Raw genomic sequence first — 17,884 nt, 5'->3', positions numbered from 1 at the left:
TCCCCAAAAACTGACAGTAAAAAAATTATGGAATGTTTATTTTCATGTATGTGAGCTTAGTTATTCTGTTTGGTTGTTTTGGAATATCCATATTGTTTGTGTGTTGCAAGGCTAATTTTGACATGGGTTTAATTAGAATCAGAGTCTTTGTGAAATGCGAGTCTTGATTAGCAGCCAGGGATGTGAACAATCTGGAGGGATCATTCAAGTGAACTCGTTTCTAAAGTTTTTAAGACATAGAAATTGAAAATGACTGAAATTTCCCTATGGTAGATGGATCATTTTCATTCTACACAGATTTTTTATGTTTGTGGAGTAATTTAATTTTTGTTAATTTAACTTCTGAATGGGAGCTTGGAGGTGGAGCACTGCTGTTTTATGTATGTTGTTATATAACCACCGGCAATTTTAGCCTTGTTACTTTAAGTCATCCAGCACCAAATTACAGGGAGGAAATTACATGTGCTTTTTGCAGACAGGATTAATTGAAAACATTGTATGATTTATTGTTTCATACAGTGTTATTTTACACTTGATATATAACTTTCTGTTTATCTTATGGATGGGAATTACACATTGATCTGGAGAAGATGTTCAATTTTACCCATAACCTCAAGCAAAAAATAAAAGAGAAGTTCTCCAAGAAGAAGGTAATTGTTAGTTTTTTGCATAACTTATCTTTCAGAAGTGGTGAAGTGGTTAACGAAAGAGAAATTGTACTGATATTAATAACTTATGATAGTCTAGAAATTTTACTCCTTAGATTATATAAAGTCATCTAAATTGGTCATTTTATATTAAATATGACGTACATTGGGTCTGTGTTGCTTACTGATTTTACAGAATTCAGATAAGTTTGATATCTGAATCTCTTGTGATGTAAGGCAGGAGGAAATTTCATTCAGTAGTTGTAGACACATGCAATGGAGGTCTGACGGAGCTTTGTTTTTGGGGTTACGTTTCTTCCAGAGAATCTTTTGAAGCCATTGAGTGACATTATTTAGATTTGTAAATAATTACGCCTATTTCTGCGAAAGTACATTCGATTCGTCCGCTGATGAAGTATTTGTTTAGCTCTACTAACATCTGTTTTAAAGATTATAGGATAAAGGAAAGGTGGCTTGTTTGGAAGGGGTTTTTTTTTGGTTGGAGAGGTAGAGCCCGCTTTGGCTCATAAGAAGTTTTATTGGTAAAGAAACATACATTTAGCTGTAAAGGCATCAGAGTTTTTAGCAGTAATGATTAATATTAGAAAAGTATGAAAATGCAGCTGTGTCTGACGTTGTTAGAACTATTACTTATCATAAAGATCGCTTCTGATAACTTATCATTTCAGAATTCATCACTTAAGAATGGCAAAAAAGATGGGTATATTTTCCGTTTTTGATGGATTTTTATGTCCCTTTCTTTTTAATAGATTCTACAATTTGTTTTTGATCTTTTGAAAGAGAGATGAAGATAAAGAAACAATTATTTCTCAAAAAAAAGTTTTTAAGGTTATTTTACACAGAGCACAAATGTAGGTGTGTTCTTTGAATGTAGTAATTTAAAAAGACAACCTAGTGGGTTTGTTTTTTTTGTTTTTTTTGTAATTTCAAAGAAATTGACGAGAAAATTATAAAAGATGCACTCCCTATGATTTTATGCAATATTACCTGTACCAAATGATGCAGATTTCTGCAGCAGCTTAGCCATTAATGCACTATCTCAGGGAGATAATGAAATCATGATGACATAACACTGCAGTTTGTGGGATTAGAGAGAGAGAGCAGACATCTCCAGCTAAGTCCTTAATTTGTCTCTTCATCTGACAAAGTCCAGTCATAAGATTCTTGTCCCCATAGCTGTTTAAAAGAAAAAGGCTGAAAGTGTCAGTGAAAAATGGAGATTTTTTTTTTTTAGTTTGAACCAGCTCTGAGACAAAACTGTAATTCACAGTTTGTATGACCCAGTGAGGATTTGTTTTGAAAACTGGGTTCTTTACTGTAGACACTGTTTAAAAATGGCCTATTAAATACACAGAGTAGGTATTGTTTTCGAAACATTTCATCTTACCTTAAAAAGGAAAGCCTTTCTTCATTGTAAACAGAATAAATATTTCCTTGAGTCAAGTTAATGTAAATTTCATGCTGTGAATAAGCTGATCTCTTTTTTTCACCTGAAAATTCAGAAGATATATAGGCCACAGTGTGACCCAAATATCGCAAATATTTTGATAAGTGGTCCCAACAGTCCATTCCAATTGTCCAGGGGATTGTTGTATGTACCCATGAAGAACTGGAGTTTTGTAAAGCCATGGGATCAGGTCTCTAACCATTAGTGTACCTGTGGATCGTGTAATTGGTCAACTGACACAGGGGGATTATGGTATCAGTGTGTAGTGTTTGTTCTGTGTGGCCCAGAAAGACGGCCCACACCCAGCAGTCTAATTCACAGAGTCGCAAGCATTGACAGAGACTACAGAAAGGAAAAAAGATTTCCAGAATTTGTTACCGTACTAGGCAGTGCTTCTCCAGGAATCAAATTACTAGGGTTTGAATACCCTGACCCAATAGGTATTGGATTAACTTGATAATCTGTTAAAAAATTCATAACGGTTTGGCACAGGTGATTCATGTTGATCACCCTGCATTTGGCACCAGATTGGATCATTTAAATACATTAAAAAAAGAAATTGTATATTTACATTTGGCAGTATGTTTGATAGACAGATATTATGTTCACAAGCTTTTGTTGTGTTATTCATGGACAATTTCACAAACTTTGAATGGGAATATTAAGCTTGCATGTGAAATTATTTATTGGAGCAGAAACATCTTAAAGGATTTCACGGGGCCCAAACCTGTGTGAAGATGGTGTTTTTATGATGTGAGGGGTAGGATTTAAGGTGGAAGCATGTTTTCGTGCTTTAGGAAAAAGAAGAAAAAATTAAAGGGAAAAGCTCCTTTAGCTGCAGAGGCAGCTGTGTCTTTGAAGGAACCTGAGCAACAAGCCACACAACAGGTAATACCAGATCTATTGTACTCCGAATACACAAAAACTCAATGCAACACTGTCTGTCAGATTTAGATTAAATATGAGGCTTAGAACTTTGGTGTTTGTTAAAAATAGTGGTCATGTTTCTAAGATGTGGAGAATTCTGGATGAAATGGCTTAATTATTTAATTTTTTTTATGTCTTTGTATTTGAATATGAAGATGGCTAATTTTCTTTTTATATGTGAGTTATTTTTATAAAACTGGTGCTGTGAGATGTTAAAAGGAAAGATTGACTGGGTAACAGGAACTTTGTAATATGATAATTTTCTTTCAAAGTTGTCTACATTATCTCATATGTATGTAGATAAATATTGAAGAGCTTAAGGCCCCATTTTTCACATGAGAGAACACACTGTACAACTCTTTATTGGATCACAAAAGAATTTAAAGCTGTCAATTCAGATCCTTTGTTTTAAAAGTTACGCTACTAAAGATTCCCGATCTAAATATTTAGGTCACTGTCATGATTAATATCGTAGTAATACTTGATTACCTATGTTTTTATGCTGCATAGGAAAAAAAATAAGTTGTTTAAGAAAAGCAAATTGGCAGTTGAACATATGTTGCATGATACCTATAGGCTTCTCCAAGCAAAAAACCACAAGAGGTTAAAGTCAGTTTTTTAGCACATTCAGTTGATTTTATTAAGACAAACAGTTTTTAATGACACTTCATCAGATGTTCTTCTTGCTTGTGTAAACTGGTTTTTGTCATAAAAGTGTTAGATAATGAAAAGGATTGCCCATTAATATTAAGTGTCAAGCCCTTTACTTCTGCATTTACCATCACATACATGTATGAAATGATGCATTTGATGTGTGAATTTTAGACCGTTATAGGTTTTAATTACCGGGTTTAACTGTAGTGAGGAAAAAAATAAGATTAGATTGTTGAGGACAGTTTGCTAATGAGAATTTATATAAAGCAGTGGATTATACTTTGGCATTAAGACCAGATGTTGAGGGAGATTCTTTAAGTAGGTGAAGCAGTATAAAGGAACAACCATCTGGTTTTATGTTAGATATTCAGCAGTTCAGGTATATCGCTAATTGCTCTGAGAAATAAAATAAATTACGATAAGTATTACTATGTATTTTTCCTCGCCACTTCATTTCAAGTGATAGATTTGAAGGCAAAATTTACATATAAAGGAAGAATTATTTCATGTTTGTTTTTCATACCGGGAAAATCAAATTGTGAAATGTGAAATGTTTTCTTGTAGCAATGAATTTACTTTGAATTATCTTCAAATTTCTCTGGAAATTTTTCAAGAGATTTCTGTAAAAAGTATTCTGTCTTTCATATCCTTGGTAGTACATGTATTTTAAATAACTTGACCTCTCCCGAAATTCATATATATATATATTCAAGTGGTGCTGTCTTCTTTGACCCCTCTTTGATATCTGCTTTCGGTCCCTGCTGTCTGGTATTTTGAGATGGTCTTTTTTGGGACATGGTTCGGGAAACTGACAAATGGTAGTTATAACACCAATATTTAACAGTAAATGCTGATAAAATGGGAAAGTGCTCATGATTTATAAAGTAGCTGATATCTAATATTGGTTTAAAGATAGGATACTTAAGTGGTAAGTGCTACCTTAACATTACCTGGCAGAACCAAAAAAAGTGATTAGGATAATTCTGTAGAAGTGTAAACTCCTTAATTTACCCATGTGCATTACTATGCCCTCGCCAAAACAGAATTTATCCCTTATGTCAACAGAAAGGGGAGATAACCCAATACTGGTTAGTATCAGACGGAGGACTTCTCCCAATGATTGGATAAATAAATCTTGGGAACCTGGAGATAACTTGGTGTAGATCAAGTTAAGAGGAGATGAAAGCATGTTTATTTACTTGTAAGTGAATGGTTCAGTGTAAGAGGGTAGTCCAGACAGGGTAATAAAAGACCTCAGTGTAAACATTAGGTGTCTTGGCCTCATAGAAAGGTTATGAGAAAGCTGTTCAGGGCAAAGCAAATGAGAAAGTATTGTTATCAATTTTTGATAATGCTGACAAGAATATGCAAAGATGTTTCTTGTTATACTGTTTTCTTGAAAAATAAAATTGACAAAAATCAAAACTGTATCTCTTCTACTGAGAGAGATATCATTTTATAGATAATATAGCAGGAGAATGATCTCGGATAATGGAATTGCCAGATTGATGGATTGCTGTGATATCGTATTGAACTTTCACTTATGAGATTAAGTATATCCAATTATTAAAGAAACAGTGACATAAAAATAGGGAAATTGACCATTATAGTATTTTTGCATGGCTCATGCAAATTTTGTTCAATTCTTGAAAATTATTTGGTTTCATGAAGTTACAGATTTCAGACCCTAAAAAAACTACTTTTATGGAGAAAAACAATTTTTTTTTCTCGGCCCAAGATGAAAATATTGCTTCACTTCTTATTGTACACTTATTGTATACATGCACAGAGCATTTTCAAACAAGCTACCATGGTCCCAAATCCCAAGAAGTAGAATATCAGAAAACAAAGACTTTGGTACATGCAATCTTCGAAAAAGACAATTAGAACATATTCCTTACCTTTGCATGCTCCAATTTAATATTATTTATGAGTTTTAATCTGTAAATAAAAGTCACATGACCTTGACATGGATGATAACAAGGATGCAATGACCTTTGTTTTTCAGCACTTAAATTTGGCACTCTTAGATTGCTTTACAGTGCAGTTGAGTTTGTCAAAACTTTGATTTGCTCGTATTTTGTATAAATCTTGATTTATGATACAAGTATCATAAAAGAAATATAGACTCTTTATGTCTCTATGTACAAAGACTAAATTAGGTTTAAGAATGTTAACCATGTGACTTGGAGATTTCGCATGTTGCACATTCAAATAAAATTACCCATCTACCTTGACCAGGGACACCAGACTTGACAGCATGTGTCTAAATCTACTAGTGGTGCCAGGTAGTACATACAACCAATCCACAGAATGAAATATTTTTTTGAATTAAAAGTACACTCCTTTCATGGCTTAGCCTTATTCAGTGGTAAAAAGGCTTATTAAAAACATTTTAAGTAAACACCCTCTAAACTTCTTTGAAAGGAATGAATAGTGGTTAATACACATTTTAAAGAAAACATTGATTTTTAAATTATTTTTAAACATATTTTTTCAGCACTTAATACATAAATCGCTTTTGATAAATATTGCATTTGTACATAACCTTAGTGGAATAAATGATATATAGAGTTGGTATAATGAGTCATATACAAGGCAAGCTTAGATAATCTTCTTCTAACTGGGTTCAGTTTCCAGATATATTAGAAATTATTTCTAAAAAGTTGGGTTTCAAATTCACAATTTCAATTCTAATTAGTCCACTGTATACCTAGTTCATCATCAAATCAGTTGCAGGCTCATTAGGATGAAAAGGTACATACCGCATGTAAATGTCATGGTTGCTTGTTAGCATACTTTCAGGATAAGCTGTATCGGTTTCAGATAACAGGGACTCCTCTAGGTCAATAGTACATCTCGAGAACATTTCTGGCTTCTACAATTTGTAACCATGTCTTACTTGTGTGTGTTTTTTTTTTTCAATTTTAGATCTCAGATGTGGTTGTGTCAGGACAAGAAGATCTCTCTGCAAAAGAAGCCCTGCTTCTCTGGAGCAGGCGGACAGTTGAAGGTTACCCAGGGGTCAAGGTCAAAAACTTCACCAGCAGCTGGCGAGATGGACGGGCATTCCTTTCAATCATACATAGACACAGGTAGCTTGATACAATAGAACAAATGAAAAGTAGAGTGAATTTTACAGTATTCACACATATATTTTGTAGTCTAGTTTCATTGTAAATAAAAGAAAACAAGGTTTTTTGAGTGATAATAAATTTTTTAGATGTTTGATATACTATTTGCTTCAGTTTTTGCCTCAATCATTATACTTAGATTGTGAATATTATGAATACATGGTATTTACGAGGGTTGTCCCAGAAAAACGCGAACTTGTTGAATATTTCAGAAACTATTCGACCAAAACTTATAAATTTTTGCACGTTGTTGGAAAATGATATTTTCGGTGTTTTGACAAAATGTTTTAGGCTTGTGATGTCATAAGTATATAAAAACAGCATTTAAAGGGTGTTAAATATTGGTGGTCGGCTCTCAGCAATTTTTTTACTTTTAAAAGTAGCATTGTCAATGAAGTTTTCTTTATTACCAGGCTATACAGAAATATAATAATCACAAAATTACATAAATACTCTTTGACCTGGTGTACTCATGTATAAAAATTCTTTAATTTGACATCATTAATGACAAATATATGACTATATATGCCAAAACACTTTTAATTAGATATTGTCAAAAATGGTGACATTTGGCGTTAATGTGAAGAACCACATTATTAAGCAGTACTGTGTTGAGCGGAATATGACTCCTATCCATGCAATAAAAGAGATGTTAAAGTTGGAAAAACAGAAACATAAATCTCGGACATAGGTTTATCCTTAGTTGAAGAGGTTTGAGGATGGCTTGACTGGTTATCCAATAGAAGAGGCATTTTGTAGACCAACAAAAATGAAGACGAACTGAAAGTCAGGAGCTGGACGTCATAGGCCTAAGTTAAACAATGCTAACTGTTAGGTTTATTATCGGGATTGAGAAATTGTCTATTAAAAGAATTAATTCCGCAATCTGTTGGTAACACTAGTATTTGAGATGTATAACTTGATAAAAGAAATATAATACAGTGCTGAATTTATGCTTAAACGAATTTTATCAGATGCACATTTCCAGAACAAATTCATAAACACCACGAGCTACGTTTTGACGTCGTCAGTGTTGCACTGACAACTGATTTGCAAGATTCGTTTACCTGAGAGAAAAATGTAATCTATGGAGACATTTCATTGAAATTTTTATGCATTATTTAAAAAAAAGTTGATTATGTTGTATGCCAATTTTTAACTTTATAGTATTAGTGAAACAAAAGATATTGAGAATGTTCACGTATTTCTGGGACAACCCTCGTAGGTAACTGTAATTGTGTTTTTTAGTTTGTGTGATATTCTCTTTATATTCTTCTGTATCAAGAACTCATACTTATGAGTTTGTATAATAATTTTTTTTAGACCTGACTTGGTGGATTTTCGAAAGGTACAGGCACGCACACCAAGACAGAATCTAGAGCAGGCCTTCAGCATTGCAGAACAAGAGTTTGGGGTCACAAGACTATTAGATCCTGAAGGTAATGCTTTTGTAGCTCAGACTTTGTTATCCTGTCCTGCTTATACCAAGTTGTTGTTTTCGATCTTGTAAGGCAATGGGTTATCCCTGCTTTAGTTAAGTGTTTACACAGAAAACACCTTTCTTTACTTTTTTGTTGTATCACAAAGTGGTATTCTTATTTCGTCAAAAATGCCAATTATAAAATGCAGGAAAATTTGGATTTTCAAAGGTCTAGGGAGTGAAATTTAGGATGATTAACATTTATGAACTGCATTTAATACAAATTAAAGCATATAATATGTGTTATGTGCGTGTTTTTTCTCCATTTTTCCGACTTGATGATTTTCTTTTTTGATTAAATTAATATTGAATTTTATAACCAAACCTTACCATTGTGTTGTAGATGTGGATGTCCCTGAACCTGATGAGAAATCTGTGATTACCTACATTTCCTCGTTATACGATGTCTTCCCTGATGTTCCCAGTGTAGAAGAAACCCTCAGAGACAATGTAAGACTAGCAGAAAAAAACAGATTTAATACTCAACTCAATACTCTTACAAGCTTACAAGATTCTCCCATTTAAATTTTTTTACCTATCAAACATGATAAAAAAAATCTAATGGCAGGTTTGAACTACTGTTTTTATCAAGAAAAAGAACATGCATATTTGATAAATACATGTACAAGTAAGTTTTCAATGATTAAGTCACTTGATACTTGATGATGAAATATGATAGATGTTTGGAAGTGTAGTTTTATATTATCACTTCCATTTGCTTCTAGGAACGACAACTGAAGATAGATGAGTACCGAGATTTAGCCTCCTCTCTGATTTCATGGCTTCAGCAAACAATAATAATGATGAAAGACCAAAAGCTTCCTTCCACTCTAATAGAAATGAAAGTAAGTCTAAAACCTGACAATAAGTCCCAGATATAGTGAAAACACTTACAATGTAAACCTAATTAGAATAACATTCTAGTCATTGTCAGAGAAAAGCCATGCAGTTGAATCATCTTTTATTTTCATTAATTATATTTTCGTATTACTGTAAACATGGATATTTTTGGAGAAAAATTTTGCTATTTTCATGTAACAAATTGTTTGTATGGGGTTATATTTCCAGAAGTTAAGATTTAAAAAAAAATATGCTTGTTTGTTGATTAGTACAGTGTCTCTTTACGAGATCATTTGGTGATAAATTTTGTGGAACTTTATTGATTGCAATTAAAATTCTCCTTGCAAACATTTCCACATTTACAGTTTTGGTACCCAAAGCAATTCTTTTTTTTTTCAGATGTCTTCTTGTTCAATCTTTTAATTATTGCTTTGTTATTGCAGACTCTGCAGGCAGAGTGTAATAAGTTCAAAATTGAAGAAGTCCCACCCCGGTTGGAAATGAAGAAGAAACTATTTCACATTTATGATGAAATTCAGGTATCTGATGAATCCCCAAACCTGTAATTTTATTTTAGTATCATATCAATTAAAATGGAAATATTTGGAGTTCAATGCACTTTTTATAAAAACTTATGTAATATTCCAATTATAGGGTTTTCAAGGAGGTACAGCTTACTTAAATATACCAGAAGAAATTCGACCTGATAGTATGAACAGATTCTGGGAAAGGTTTATTCTACAACAACAAGAAAGAGACAACTACATACAGTCCGAAATCATTAGGTATACCCTATAGTATTTTATGATAAAGAATTCTTTTTGCTAGGCTTCTTAAAGAATGAGAATCTTTTTCTCTTCCAATTTTTAATGGAACTTTTTTATTGTAAATCTGTTATTTTGAGTTTGCATTTCTTTTTCTTGGTTTATTAAATTTGGAGAGCCATTCATCATTTATGTTAATGCTGAATTTTTCTACAGACTAGAAAGACTACAGAGATTAGCAGAAAAGGTCCACAGGGACTGCAAGCATTGTGAGGACAGTCTTGAGGACATTGGTCCTCGTATCCGTGAGGAACAGACACGAGTAGATAAGATCCACCCACTGGAAGCCAAGCGTAACTGTGACGCCATTGACAGGGCTCTCCAGAATGTAGAGGAAATGGTGAGGAGTTCATTCAGAGACATACAGATGCTTCAGGAAGGAAGATTCGCCACTGCTGATCAGCTCTCCAGAAGGTTAGTATAGCTTCTGTCACCATTTATCTCTGAAACTGCGGAATTCATATCATACTATATAGGAACGATGTTTTTAGTCCCCTACCGGTGAAACCAGAGGGGACTATAGGTTTCCTCTTTGTCCGTCTGTCCCTCTGTCTGTCTGTCAGTCTGTCCCACTTGGTTTTCCACACTCTTTTTCTAAACGCTTGCAGATATTGAGCTGATTTTTGGTTTGTGAGAGTATCTTGATGAGTTACAGATCAAGTTTGAATTTTGTTCCGCTTCAGTGATTTTTGACCGAGTTATGACCTTTTCAATTTTTTGGGGTTTTCCGAAATTTTTTTCTAAACGCTTGCAGATATAGAGCTGATTTTTGGTATGTGACTTTACCTTGAAGAGTTATAGATCAACTTTGCATTTCGTTCCACGTCATTGATTTTTGACGGAATTATGGCATTTTCAATTTTTAACGGGAACCAGATTACATTTGCTGGTAGGAGACTAGTATTGCTAATGCAATACTCTCAGAATGCTTGTTGATCAAGCCTTTGTGTATATTTACAAGCTATTTCAAATGCATATATGTAGTATGTACAAAATCTAAACAATCAGGACAATTTGGAAATATAAAAGTCCATGCATACTGTTGTTGGGAGTAAATTATCAGGAATATACATCATTAGCCTATTTGTAGTTGTAATTCACTAAATAATGTAGTCACAGATCAATAGCTGTTTATATAGAAAGTTTTGTTGTTGTAAAACTTTTTCTACAGAAATGTTGAATAATTTTATTTCATTTTTTCTCGTATTTTCTCAATAAATACTGTAATTCAGTAAACAGATTTACTTGACCTATTTCCTTACAGGGCTTCTTCAATTCAGTCCAGAGTGTCTGAACTAAGGACTTTGTTGTTTAGTGAGGTCATCCAAAAACTCATCAGCAAATCCTACGTAGAGGAGACCTCCACACTGACCAAGAAAAAGGAAATTGTCACAGAAATCCGTCTGATTGAGACCAACCCTGTCTTTCAACATGTGCAGGAGTGCTTAAACTGGATAGAAAGTAGACAGGTTCGTCAAATTTATCATTGGAAGTAAATTCTGTCAGAGACCTTTCTCACCGTTAAGGTCTTAATACTATTTTGTAGTCTTTTACTCTATGGGTGGTTTAGAAATACAGAAAATGTCATTGTTTTTTTTTTTTTCAGAAATCTCTAGAAAATGCTGAATATGGGGGTGACCTTGACACCGTTCAGAGTCTGGCAGAGGAACACGATCAGCTTCATCAGGAAGTCCAGGGATTCCGACGAGAAGTCGAGAGATGCATCTCAGATGGAGTATGTGGCAATTGCAGATGAAAAATTCAAACACTGACTTCAAGTCATCTTTTGAAGCAATGTAGATAAACTGTAGTTACTTTATACAGACCATTATGGTATAGCATTCTTCCATATTAATAAAAACTTTTGTTTTTGTTTTTAGAAATCTTTACCTTCAGAAGAGAAAAAATTGTACACCCAATGGTTGTCAAAGATGGAAGTAGCATATTCTTTGTTAGTTGTAAGTATACATATGATAAAGTATGATTGAAAGAAAGTTTGGAATAATAGTAATTTTCAGAAAGAAAAATTGTATATAATTTAACTTCCAGAACACATCAACCCGCAGACACAAGTGCCTGGAATCTCTACAAGAGTTCCTGCAGTCAGCCACACAGGAGCTTTTATGGCTCAATGAGAGAGAAGAGCTGGAGCTGAGCCGAGACTGGAGTTCTCCAGATGCCGATATGGAGCAGACGGACTCCGCATACAAGGTAAAATCAAGGAGAGGTGAAATAAGCAAATAAATGGAAATGCTAGGTATTGTATTGCTGGGTGACTTAATATGGTCCATTGATGAGTGATATGTTAAAGGATGCAAAGAGGAAGAGTATTCTGGAGAAAGTGACAAAGCAAGGAAGAGGCATCCTACATGAGTATGCTTTACTATTGTAAGTTAAGGAGTTACCAATACAAGGAAGAGGCTTCCTACATGTGTATGCTTCACTATTGTAAGTTAAGGATTTACCAAAACAAGGAAGAGAAGGGCTGAATTATCCATTGGTCAAGTGGAAAAAGACATAAACAGGTTTTTATTTTCAACACACAAAAAGTTGAGACAGTTAATGATTTTATTACTTGGAAATTTTGTGCACTTGTGCACCCCATGTCTGGAGAGTCTATATTCTTCATAATAAGACAATTGTTTTGGGATCTTTGAAGTATCATGCATGTATATACATTTAGCTAAGCACAAAACTTATCTATGTAGGAGGATTTCTATAAATTTTATTATTTAAAGGCAAATCATTTTCCACTATATATCATACTCTGGGGCATTAACATATGTCCCTAAGATTTCAAAGATAAAAACACTGACCTTGGACCAAGGGCTGATATTGACTTGGAATGAAGTCTGAGGTCATTATAACTGTTTACAGAGTTATTTTCATCCCATGTTATTTTTGCCCCCATTACGCAAATGATTAAATTCCTTCCAGACACAGCAGTGTGAAAAGGGAGATAACTCCATTGAATTTGCCTTGTGTTAAGTTTGCCCTATGATGATGAGGCAAAATGTGCGAAAGTGAAAATAAAACATGGGTGAAAATATCCTTGTATACAGTATATTGGTATTGCACCCTATGATCTTTATAAACAGTGATTCTGCATATAAAGTTTAGGTCAATGAGAGTGTCCATTTTGAACTTTTAATCCTCTGTTTATTTTGTAACCCAGCACATGTTACCTCAATCATTGTTTGTTTACAGGATTTTTATGGCTATGGGGCACTATCCAAAGAGGTTTGAAACCTGATACATGCTAAATGCATTATTCCAAAATAACAAAACAACTGATTATGTTGAATGCAAAAATTCTTTGTAGGAAACATATAACTTGTTTGAGAGGCAATGAAGCATGAAGTGAAATTACATCTTAATGTATAAATTTTTTTACAATGTACATAAACATGAATACTATATACATTCATGTAACAATATGCTTGATTTCATATTTTGGATGCCTGTGTCAAAGTTTTGTTTACAAAATAATTCTGTTTTATCACCTTGCATGCATCTTTGGATGCTCCCTATTTCTCTCAAAATGGCAAAGAATACAAGGAATTCAGATGCACGATTCTTTAAAATGGGTCCTTGTTGAATCCTTTTATGTAGAACGACTTGTCAGATCAGATATTTGAGTGATAAATTAGGAAATTCTCGGTTTTAAGCACTATAGCTAGTAAGATGTTTGGATTTGTTGATATCCTCTTTTGCATGACCATGACAGTTCTCATACAGTAGATACTAAATCAGTATATATATATTATTGATCAGCATGTTTATTAACACAAATGATGATCTGTATTTTGGGAAATTTTCATACTGTTTCATCATTGGCAAAATTGAACTATTTAAAAAAAAAAAAAAAATGTTTTTGCATTGTTTTGATAACACAGATGGGGCTAAAAATGTGTTAATTTCCCATTGTACATAATGACAGTAAAATTAAGAAGGTGAAATGTTTGTTGTTTTACATTCAGTTCTTTGAAAATATCAATTGTTTCTGGAACTATACATTTTATTTCCTCCTGTTTTCTCTAAGTTCTGTGAATCAAGAAATGGAAAACATCCTCCTTATTTTCTTTACAGACAATTCTGCGTGAGTTGGAGGCAAGAGAAACCCAGTTCAACTCAGTCCAGGATCGAGGATCTTCTATGGTTCTAGACAGACACCCAGCATCTGAAAGCATCAGAGTAAGAATATGTTCTTTTCATTTGTGAAAGATCTATAAATTATGGCAGTGGGGCATGAAATTAGATGGAACACGAGATGCGAAGTGTTTCAAAGCAATGTTGTGCAGCAAGTTAGTACTTGTTTAGAATTTAAAAGCTTCTAGAGAAACATAAATGTGAGCTGAATATAAAGTTTTATAAGTGTTATTTCATGGTGTTTGATATTTCAGGCATACATGGAGGCTATGCAGTCCCAGTGGTCCTGGTTAATCCAGCTGACAGTGTGTTTAGAACAACATGTGAAATTTAAAGCACTTTACCACCAGTTCTTCAAGGACTGCAAAGCTTGTGAGGAAGACATGGATAGACAGCAAGAAATGTTATCATCCAGATATAGCCAAGAACATCTCGATCCAGATGAGGCCAAACAGAGGGTGAAGGAGCTGCAGGAGTTACAGAAACATCTGACTAGCCTACAACATCAAGTGGAGAGCCTTATACACAGGAGTGGGGAGGTTCCACCCCTCCATCTCAGGTCCTCCAGGGTCCAAAGTCCAGCCAGGGTCCAGTGCTTGTGTACTTACAGACAACCAGAGGTAAATAAAATGTCTATTTACAGTCATTAGGAGGAGAAATATACAACAGTTTACTATTGATGTTTATAAGTTTAAAAAGTTGGTAAGATTAAAGGGTGTTGTTTTGTCATATTTAAAGTAAGCTATATAAATGAAGTTGGGAGTATATAAGAATTTCAAACAAGATGTGAATTTTTTTAAAAATAAATTTCAGTTGTTATTGGAGAAGGGCATGGACTGTCTTCTATTAGACAACAGCAATGGTGTCCGGTGGACAATTCGTAACAGCAGTGGCCAGGAGGGCAGAGTTCCTGCCGCCTGCTTTGTCATTCCACCACCCAATCACAATGCCATACAAACAGCACAAAGGTCAGGCATTTTTAAACCAGCAGCTGATTTGTGGATGGTATTTTTTTTCTTTTAAAAACATTATTTTGAAAGTATTGTTTCTCTTTTCTTTATCAGCCTAAAGTCTAAATTAGAAAATCTATTGGGCAAATGGAAACTACAATACAGAACTATGCGATACAACATGGTGCTTGCTACAATTCACAAAGTGAAATCATGGGATCTGAAGCAGGTATAATTTTTTTTGGTGAATTACTTCTGTGAAAAATTATTTTGCTAGTTGACATTTGAGTCTTAATTATAAAACTTTAGTGAAATAATTATGTGACAATTTAATACATTTCAGTTTATGCTGCTGGATCCTTCTCGAAGAGAGGCATTTTGGAAAACTCTTAATGATGACACAAATTCTCTAATGCGAGAAGTTGGTGAGTCCTCTGCAGAAATGCGGAAACTGCGAGAGGAGCTAGCCAACTGTAACCAGATCTTTCTCAGCCTTTCAGCCTCTGCCATGGAATATGGTATGATCTTTTTTCTGTTAAGAGTCCAGTATACAGTGTAAATCAAAAATAATTTTTTATTTTACAATGTTTATTTTATAGTTGACTTAGATTAAGTATTGATTATGTGCATCTTTTAACAGAAATAAATGAGAATCAGTCTCCAGACATGACATTACTACAAGATTTAGATGCTCTGAGCCATGGACTGAAGTCATGTGATCAGTCTCATGTCTCCTTGGAGACAGCGGTATGGGACAGATCTTCCATAAGACATGCATTAGAACAACACAGAGTGAGCATCAGGATCTTTATGTTTGTTTAAATGAATAAATTCATTCCTTTCTCTTAGTGCAGAATGGTTAAAAGATAATATGAGTATTTTATATTTCTTATGTAATAAATTTTTAATTTAGGCCTGGGAAAGAATGTTTCGAACCTATGAGGGAGACTTGGAAAGGGTGCGGAAAGTCTATGCCACAATGCCAAGGAGAAGTCATAGTTTAGAAGTCAAGTATGCAGAGGTCATGCAGAAATGGGACCAGATGTTAGCAACAGCAGAAGCTAACAATGAAAGGTAATTTACCATTCCACATCCCATATTAGTTGCTCATTAAAAAAAAAAGTGCTGTTCTCCTGTTGCAAGGTTTGGAAATGAAGATTTTGAAGCGAGCCCTACATTATGTTCCTGTAAATCATTGTTACAATATTTGTAGATTAAGAGCAGTGGATTCTGTGCTCTCAGGAGTGGATTCCATGAAACCTGTTGTTGCTGATTTTGAAATTGCCCTGGTTTCCCAGGATACTATGACATCTGACCCCATGAGTCTGCAGCAACTTAGAGAGGAACTGCTGGTAATGATAAGCTCTGTTATCACAACTGATATATGATTTCTCTCGAGTAAGAGAAAGGAAAAAAAAGACTCCAGAATAAGCTGGAAGAGTTAAAAACTTGCAATGAATCCATTCCAACATTGCATGAAACATTTTTTGCATGATTATCAGGAGGGAGCTGATGAAAACAAATCTGGTTTTAAACCTTGAAATTGATTTGAACACTTGACCATGAATGACTTGTCTTGTGAATACCCATACTCCTTAATATTACAGGATTTAAGCAAATCCACACAGATTCACCAGCCAGTAATAGCCAAACTCCAGACTGAGATGACTTCACTGGCGTCTAGAGAGAGCAGCTCCCAAACTCACACACCGTACAACATAAACCTACTAGAAGAGGAAGTGGCGGCCATTAAACAGCGCTGGGACAATGTCTGTCGTCAAGTGTCTGAAAGGTATCATGGGAATTCAGTATTTTTGTTAATCACTAAATGTGTACTTTTTCAAATAAATATATGAAGTGGAACTTTCATTACATTTTCAACATTTCAATATGTTATATCTGCACAGGTGCATCTAAACTCCTTCAGTCATTGTATTTAAGATAAAACAAGAACTAACAAGGTTAACATTCTGCTTATAGGCTGCAGAGCACAGAGGTGGCAGGAGATATGTTGTCAAAGTATACAACTGGTATCCGTGGGGAGCAGACTTTCGTATCAGAAATGCAGAGGGCCAAGGACAGACAACCCCCACTTTCATATGAAGTAGAGGAACTGAAAACATGCATTGAACCAACAATGGTGAGGATAATTCAAATTTTCAAGCAGTTTTATGATGAAGGAAAAGTCTGACTAGAGCATACATGTATGGAATCTGGATAGGGCCACATAGTTCACTATAGCACCATCGAGCATCAACTCAAGTGACGATAACGGGATAGTGCGATGACGATGATCCAATAGCACGGTGGAGCGATAGTGAATATCGCTTCATTGTCATCATACCATTGCGCCATCACTATTGCTTCATTGTTATCGTGTCATCGCGCTATCGCTTTATCGTGCCATTGCATTGTCGCGCCATTGCATCATCGTCATTGCACCATCGCTTCTTTGTCATCGCACCATTTCTTTATCGTCATCGTACTATGGACCCAAACCTCGATGATGCGATAGTGAACTACATGGCCCTATTCGGATTCCATATACACGTAACAACTATGACATTTTTATAACCTTGTGTGATTTTTGCTCTGTACATGTAAGACACTGAGGTATTGTTATTAACTTCCTGTATTTGTAGGCAATTTACAACAGCTTAGGAGAAGAACAGTATCAGATAGAGGCTGTGAACAAACATGGAGGACAATTCATCAGAGAGGCTAAGGTACAATATATAGCTAGCAACAGCAATGCATTAGCAGCATACGGCATCTTGGCTTGATTTGAACAGAACTGAAACTTGTGGCAAC

General features: G+C 34.5%; 1 protein-coding gene across 14 annotated transcripts in view; it reads left to right on the top strand.

Moving 5' to 3' along the window:
- Positions 1–17,884, top strand: part of LOC133190151 (microtubule-actin cross-linking factor 1, isoforms 1/2/3/4/5-like) — an 84,720-nt gene that overhangs the window by 16,788 nt on the left and 50,048 nt on the right. For 11 of the 14 annotated variants that reach the window (XM_061325618.1, XM_061325619.1, XM_061325615.1 and 8 more), the window contains 23 exons: positions 6,628–6,791; positions 8,154–8,269; positions 8,654–8,760; positions 9,036–9,155; positions 9,594–9,689; positions 9,805–9,935; positions 10,131–10,388; positions 11,239–11,443; positions 11,581–11,709; positions 11,855–11,932; positions 12,024–12,185; positions 13,182–13,214; positions 14,064–14,168; positions 14,378–14,743; positions 14,937–15,091; positions 15,188–15,302; positions 15,417–15,591; positions 15,714–15,865; positions 15,987–16,147; positions 16,287–16,425; positions 16,681–16,865; positions 17,054–17,213; positions 17,716–17,799. In XM_061325618.1, coding sequence (XP_061181602.1) covers positions 6,628–6,791; positions 8,154–8,269; positions 8,654–8,760; positions 9,036–9,155; positions 9,594–9,689; positions 9,805–9,935; positions 10,131–10,388; positions 11,239–11,443; positions 11,581–11,709; positions 11,855–11,932; positions 12,024–12,185; positions 13,182–13,214; positions 14,064–14,168; positions 14,378–14,743; positions 14,937–15,091; positions 15,188–15,302; positions 15,417–15,591; positions 15,714–15,865; positions 15,987–16,147; positions 16,287–16,425; positions 16,681–16,865; positions 17,054–17,213; positions 17,716–17,799 — 3,396 coding nt within the window. Of the gene's footprint in view, positions 1–418; positions 651–2,700; positions 3,004–6,627; positions 6,792–8,153; positions 8,270–8,653; positions 8,761–9,035; positions 9,156–9,593; positions 9,690–9,804; positions 9,936–10,130; positions 10,389–11,238; positions 11,444–11,580; positions 11,710–11,854; positions 11,933–12,023; positions 12,186–13,181; positions 13,215–14,063; positions 14,169–14,377; positions 14,744–14,936; positions 15,092–15,187; positions 15,303–15,416; positions 15,592–15,713; positions 15,866–15,986; positions 16,148–16,286; positions 16,426–16,680; positions 16,866–17,053; positions 17,214–17,715; positions 17,800–17,884 lie in introns of those variants that run through there. The other 3 variants (XM_061325624.1, XM_061325623.1, XM_061325617.1) reach the window with 3 other exon arrangements.

Source organism: Saccostrea echinata, unplaced genomic scaffold (assembly GCF_033153115.1).
Source record: "Saccostrea echinata isolate AGI-Se365-2 ecotype Australia unplaced genomic scaffold, CSIRO_AGI_Sech_v1 ptg000022l, whole genome shotgun sequence".
Lineage (NCBI taxonomy): Eukaryota > Metazoa > Mollusca > Bivalvia > Ostreida > Ostreidae > Saccostrea > Saccostrea echinata.
Note: the sequence above shows the minus strand (reverse complement) of the source record. Positions and strands in the feature narration are given on the sequence as shown.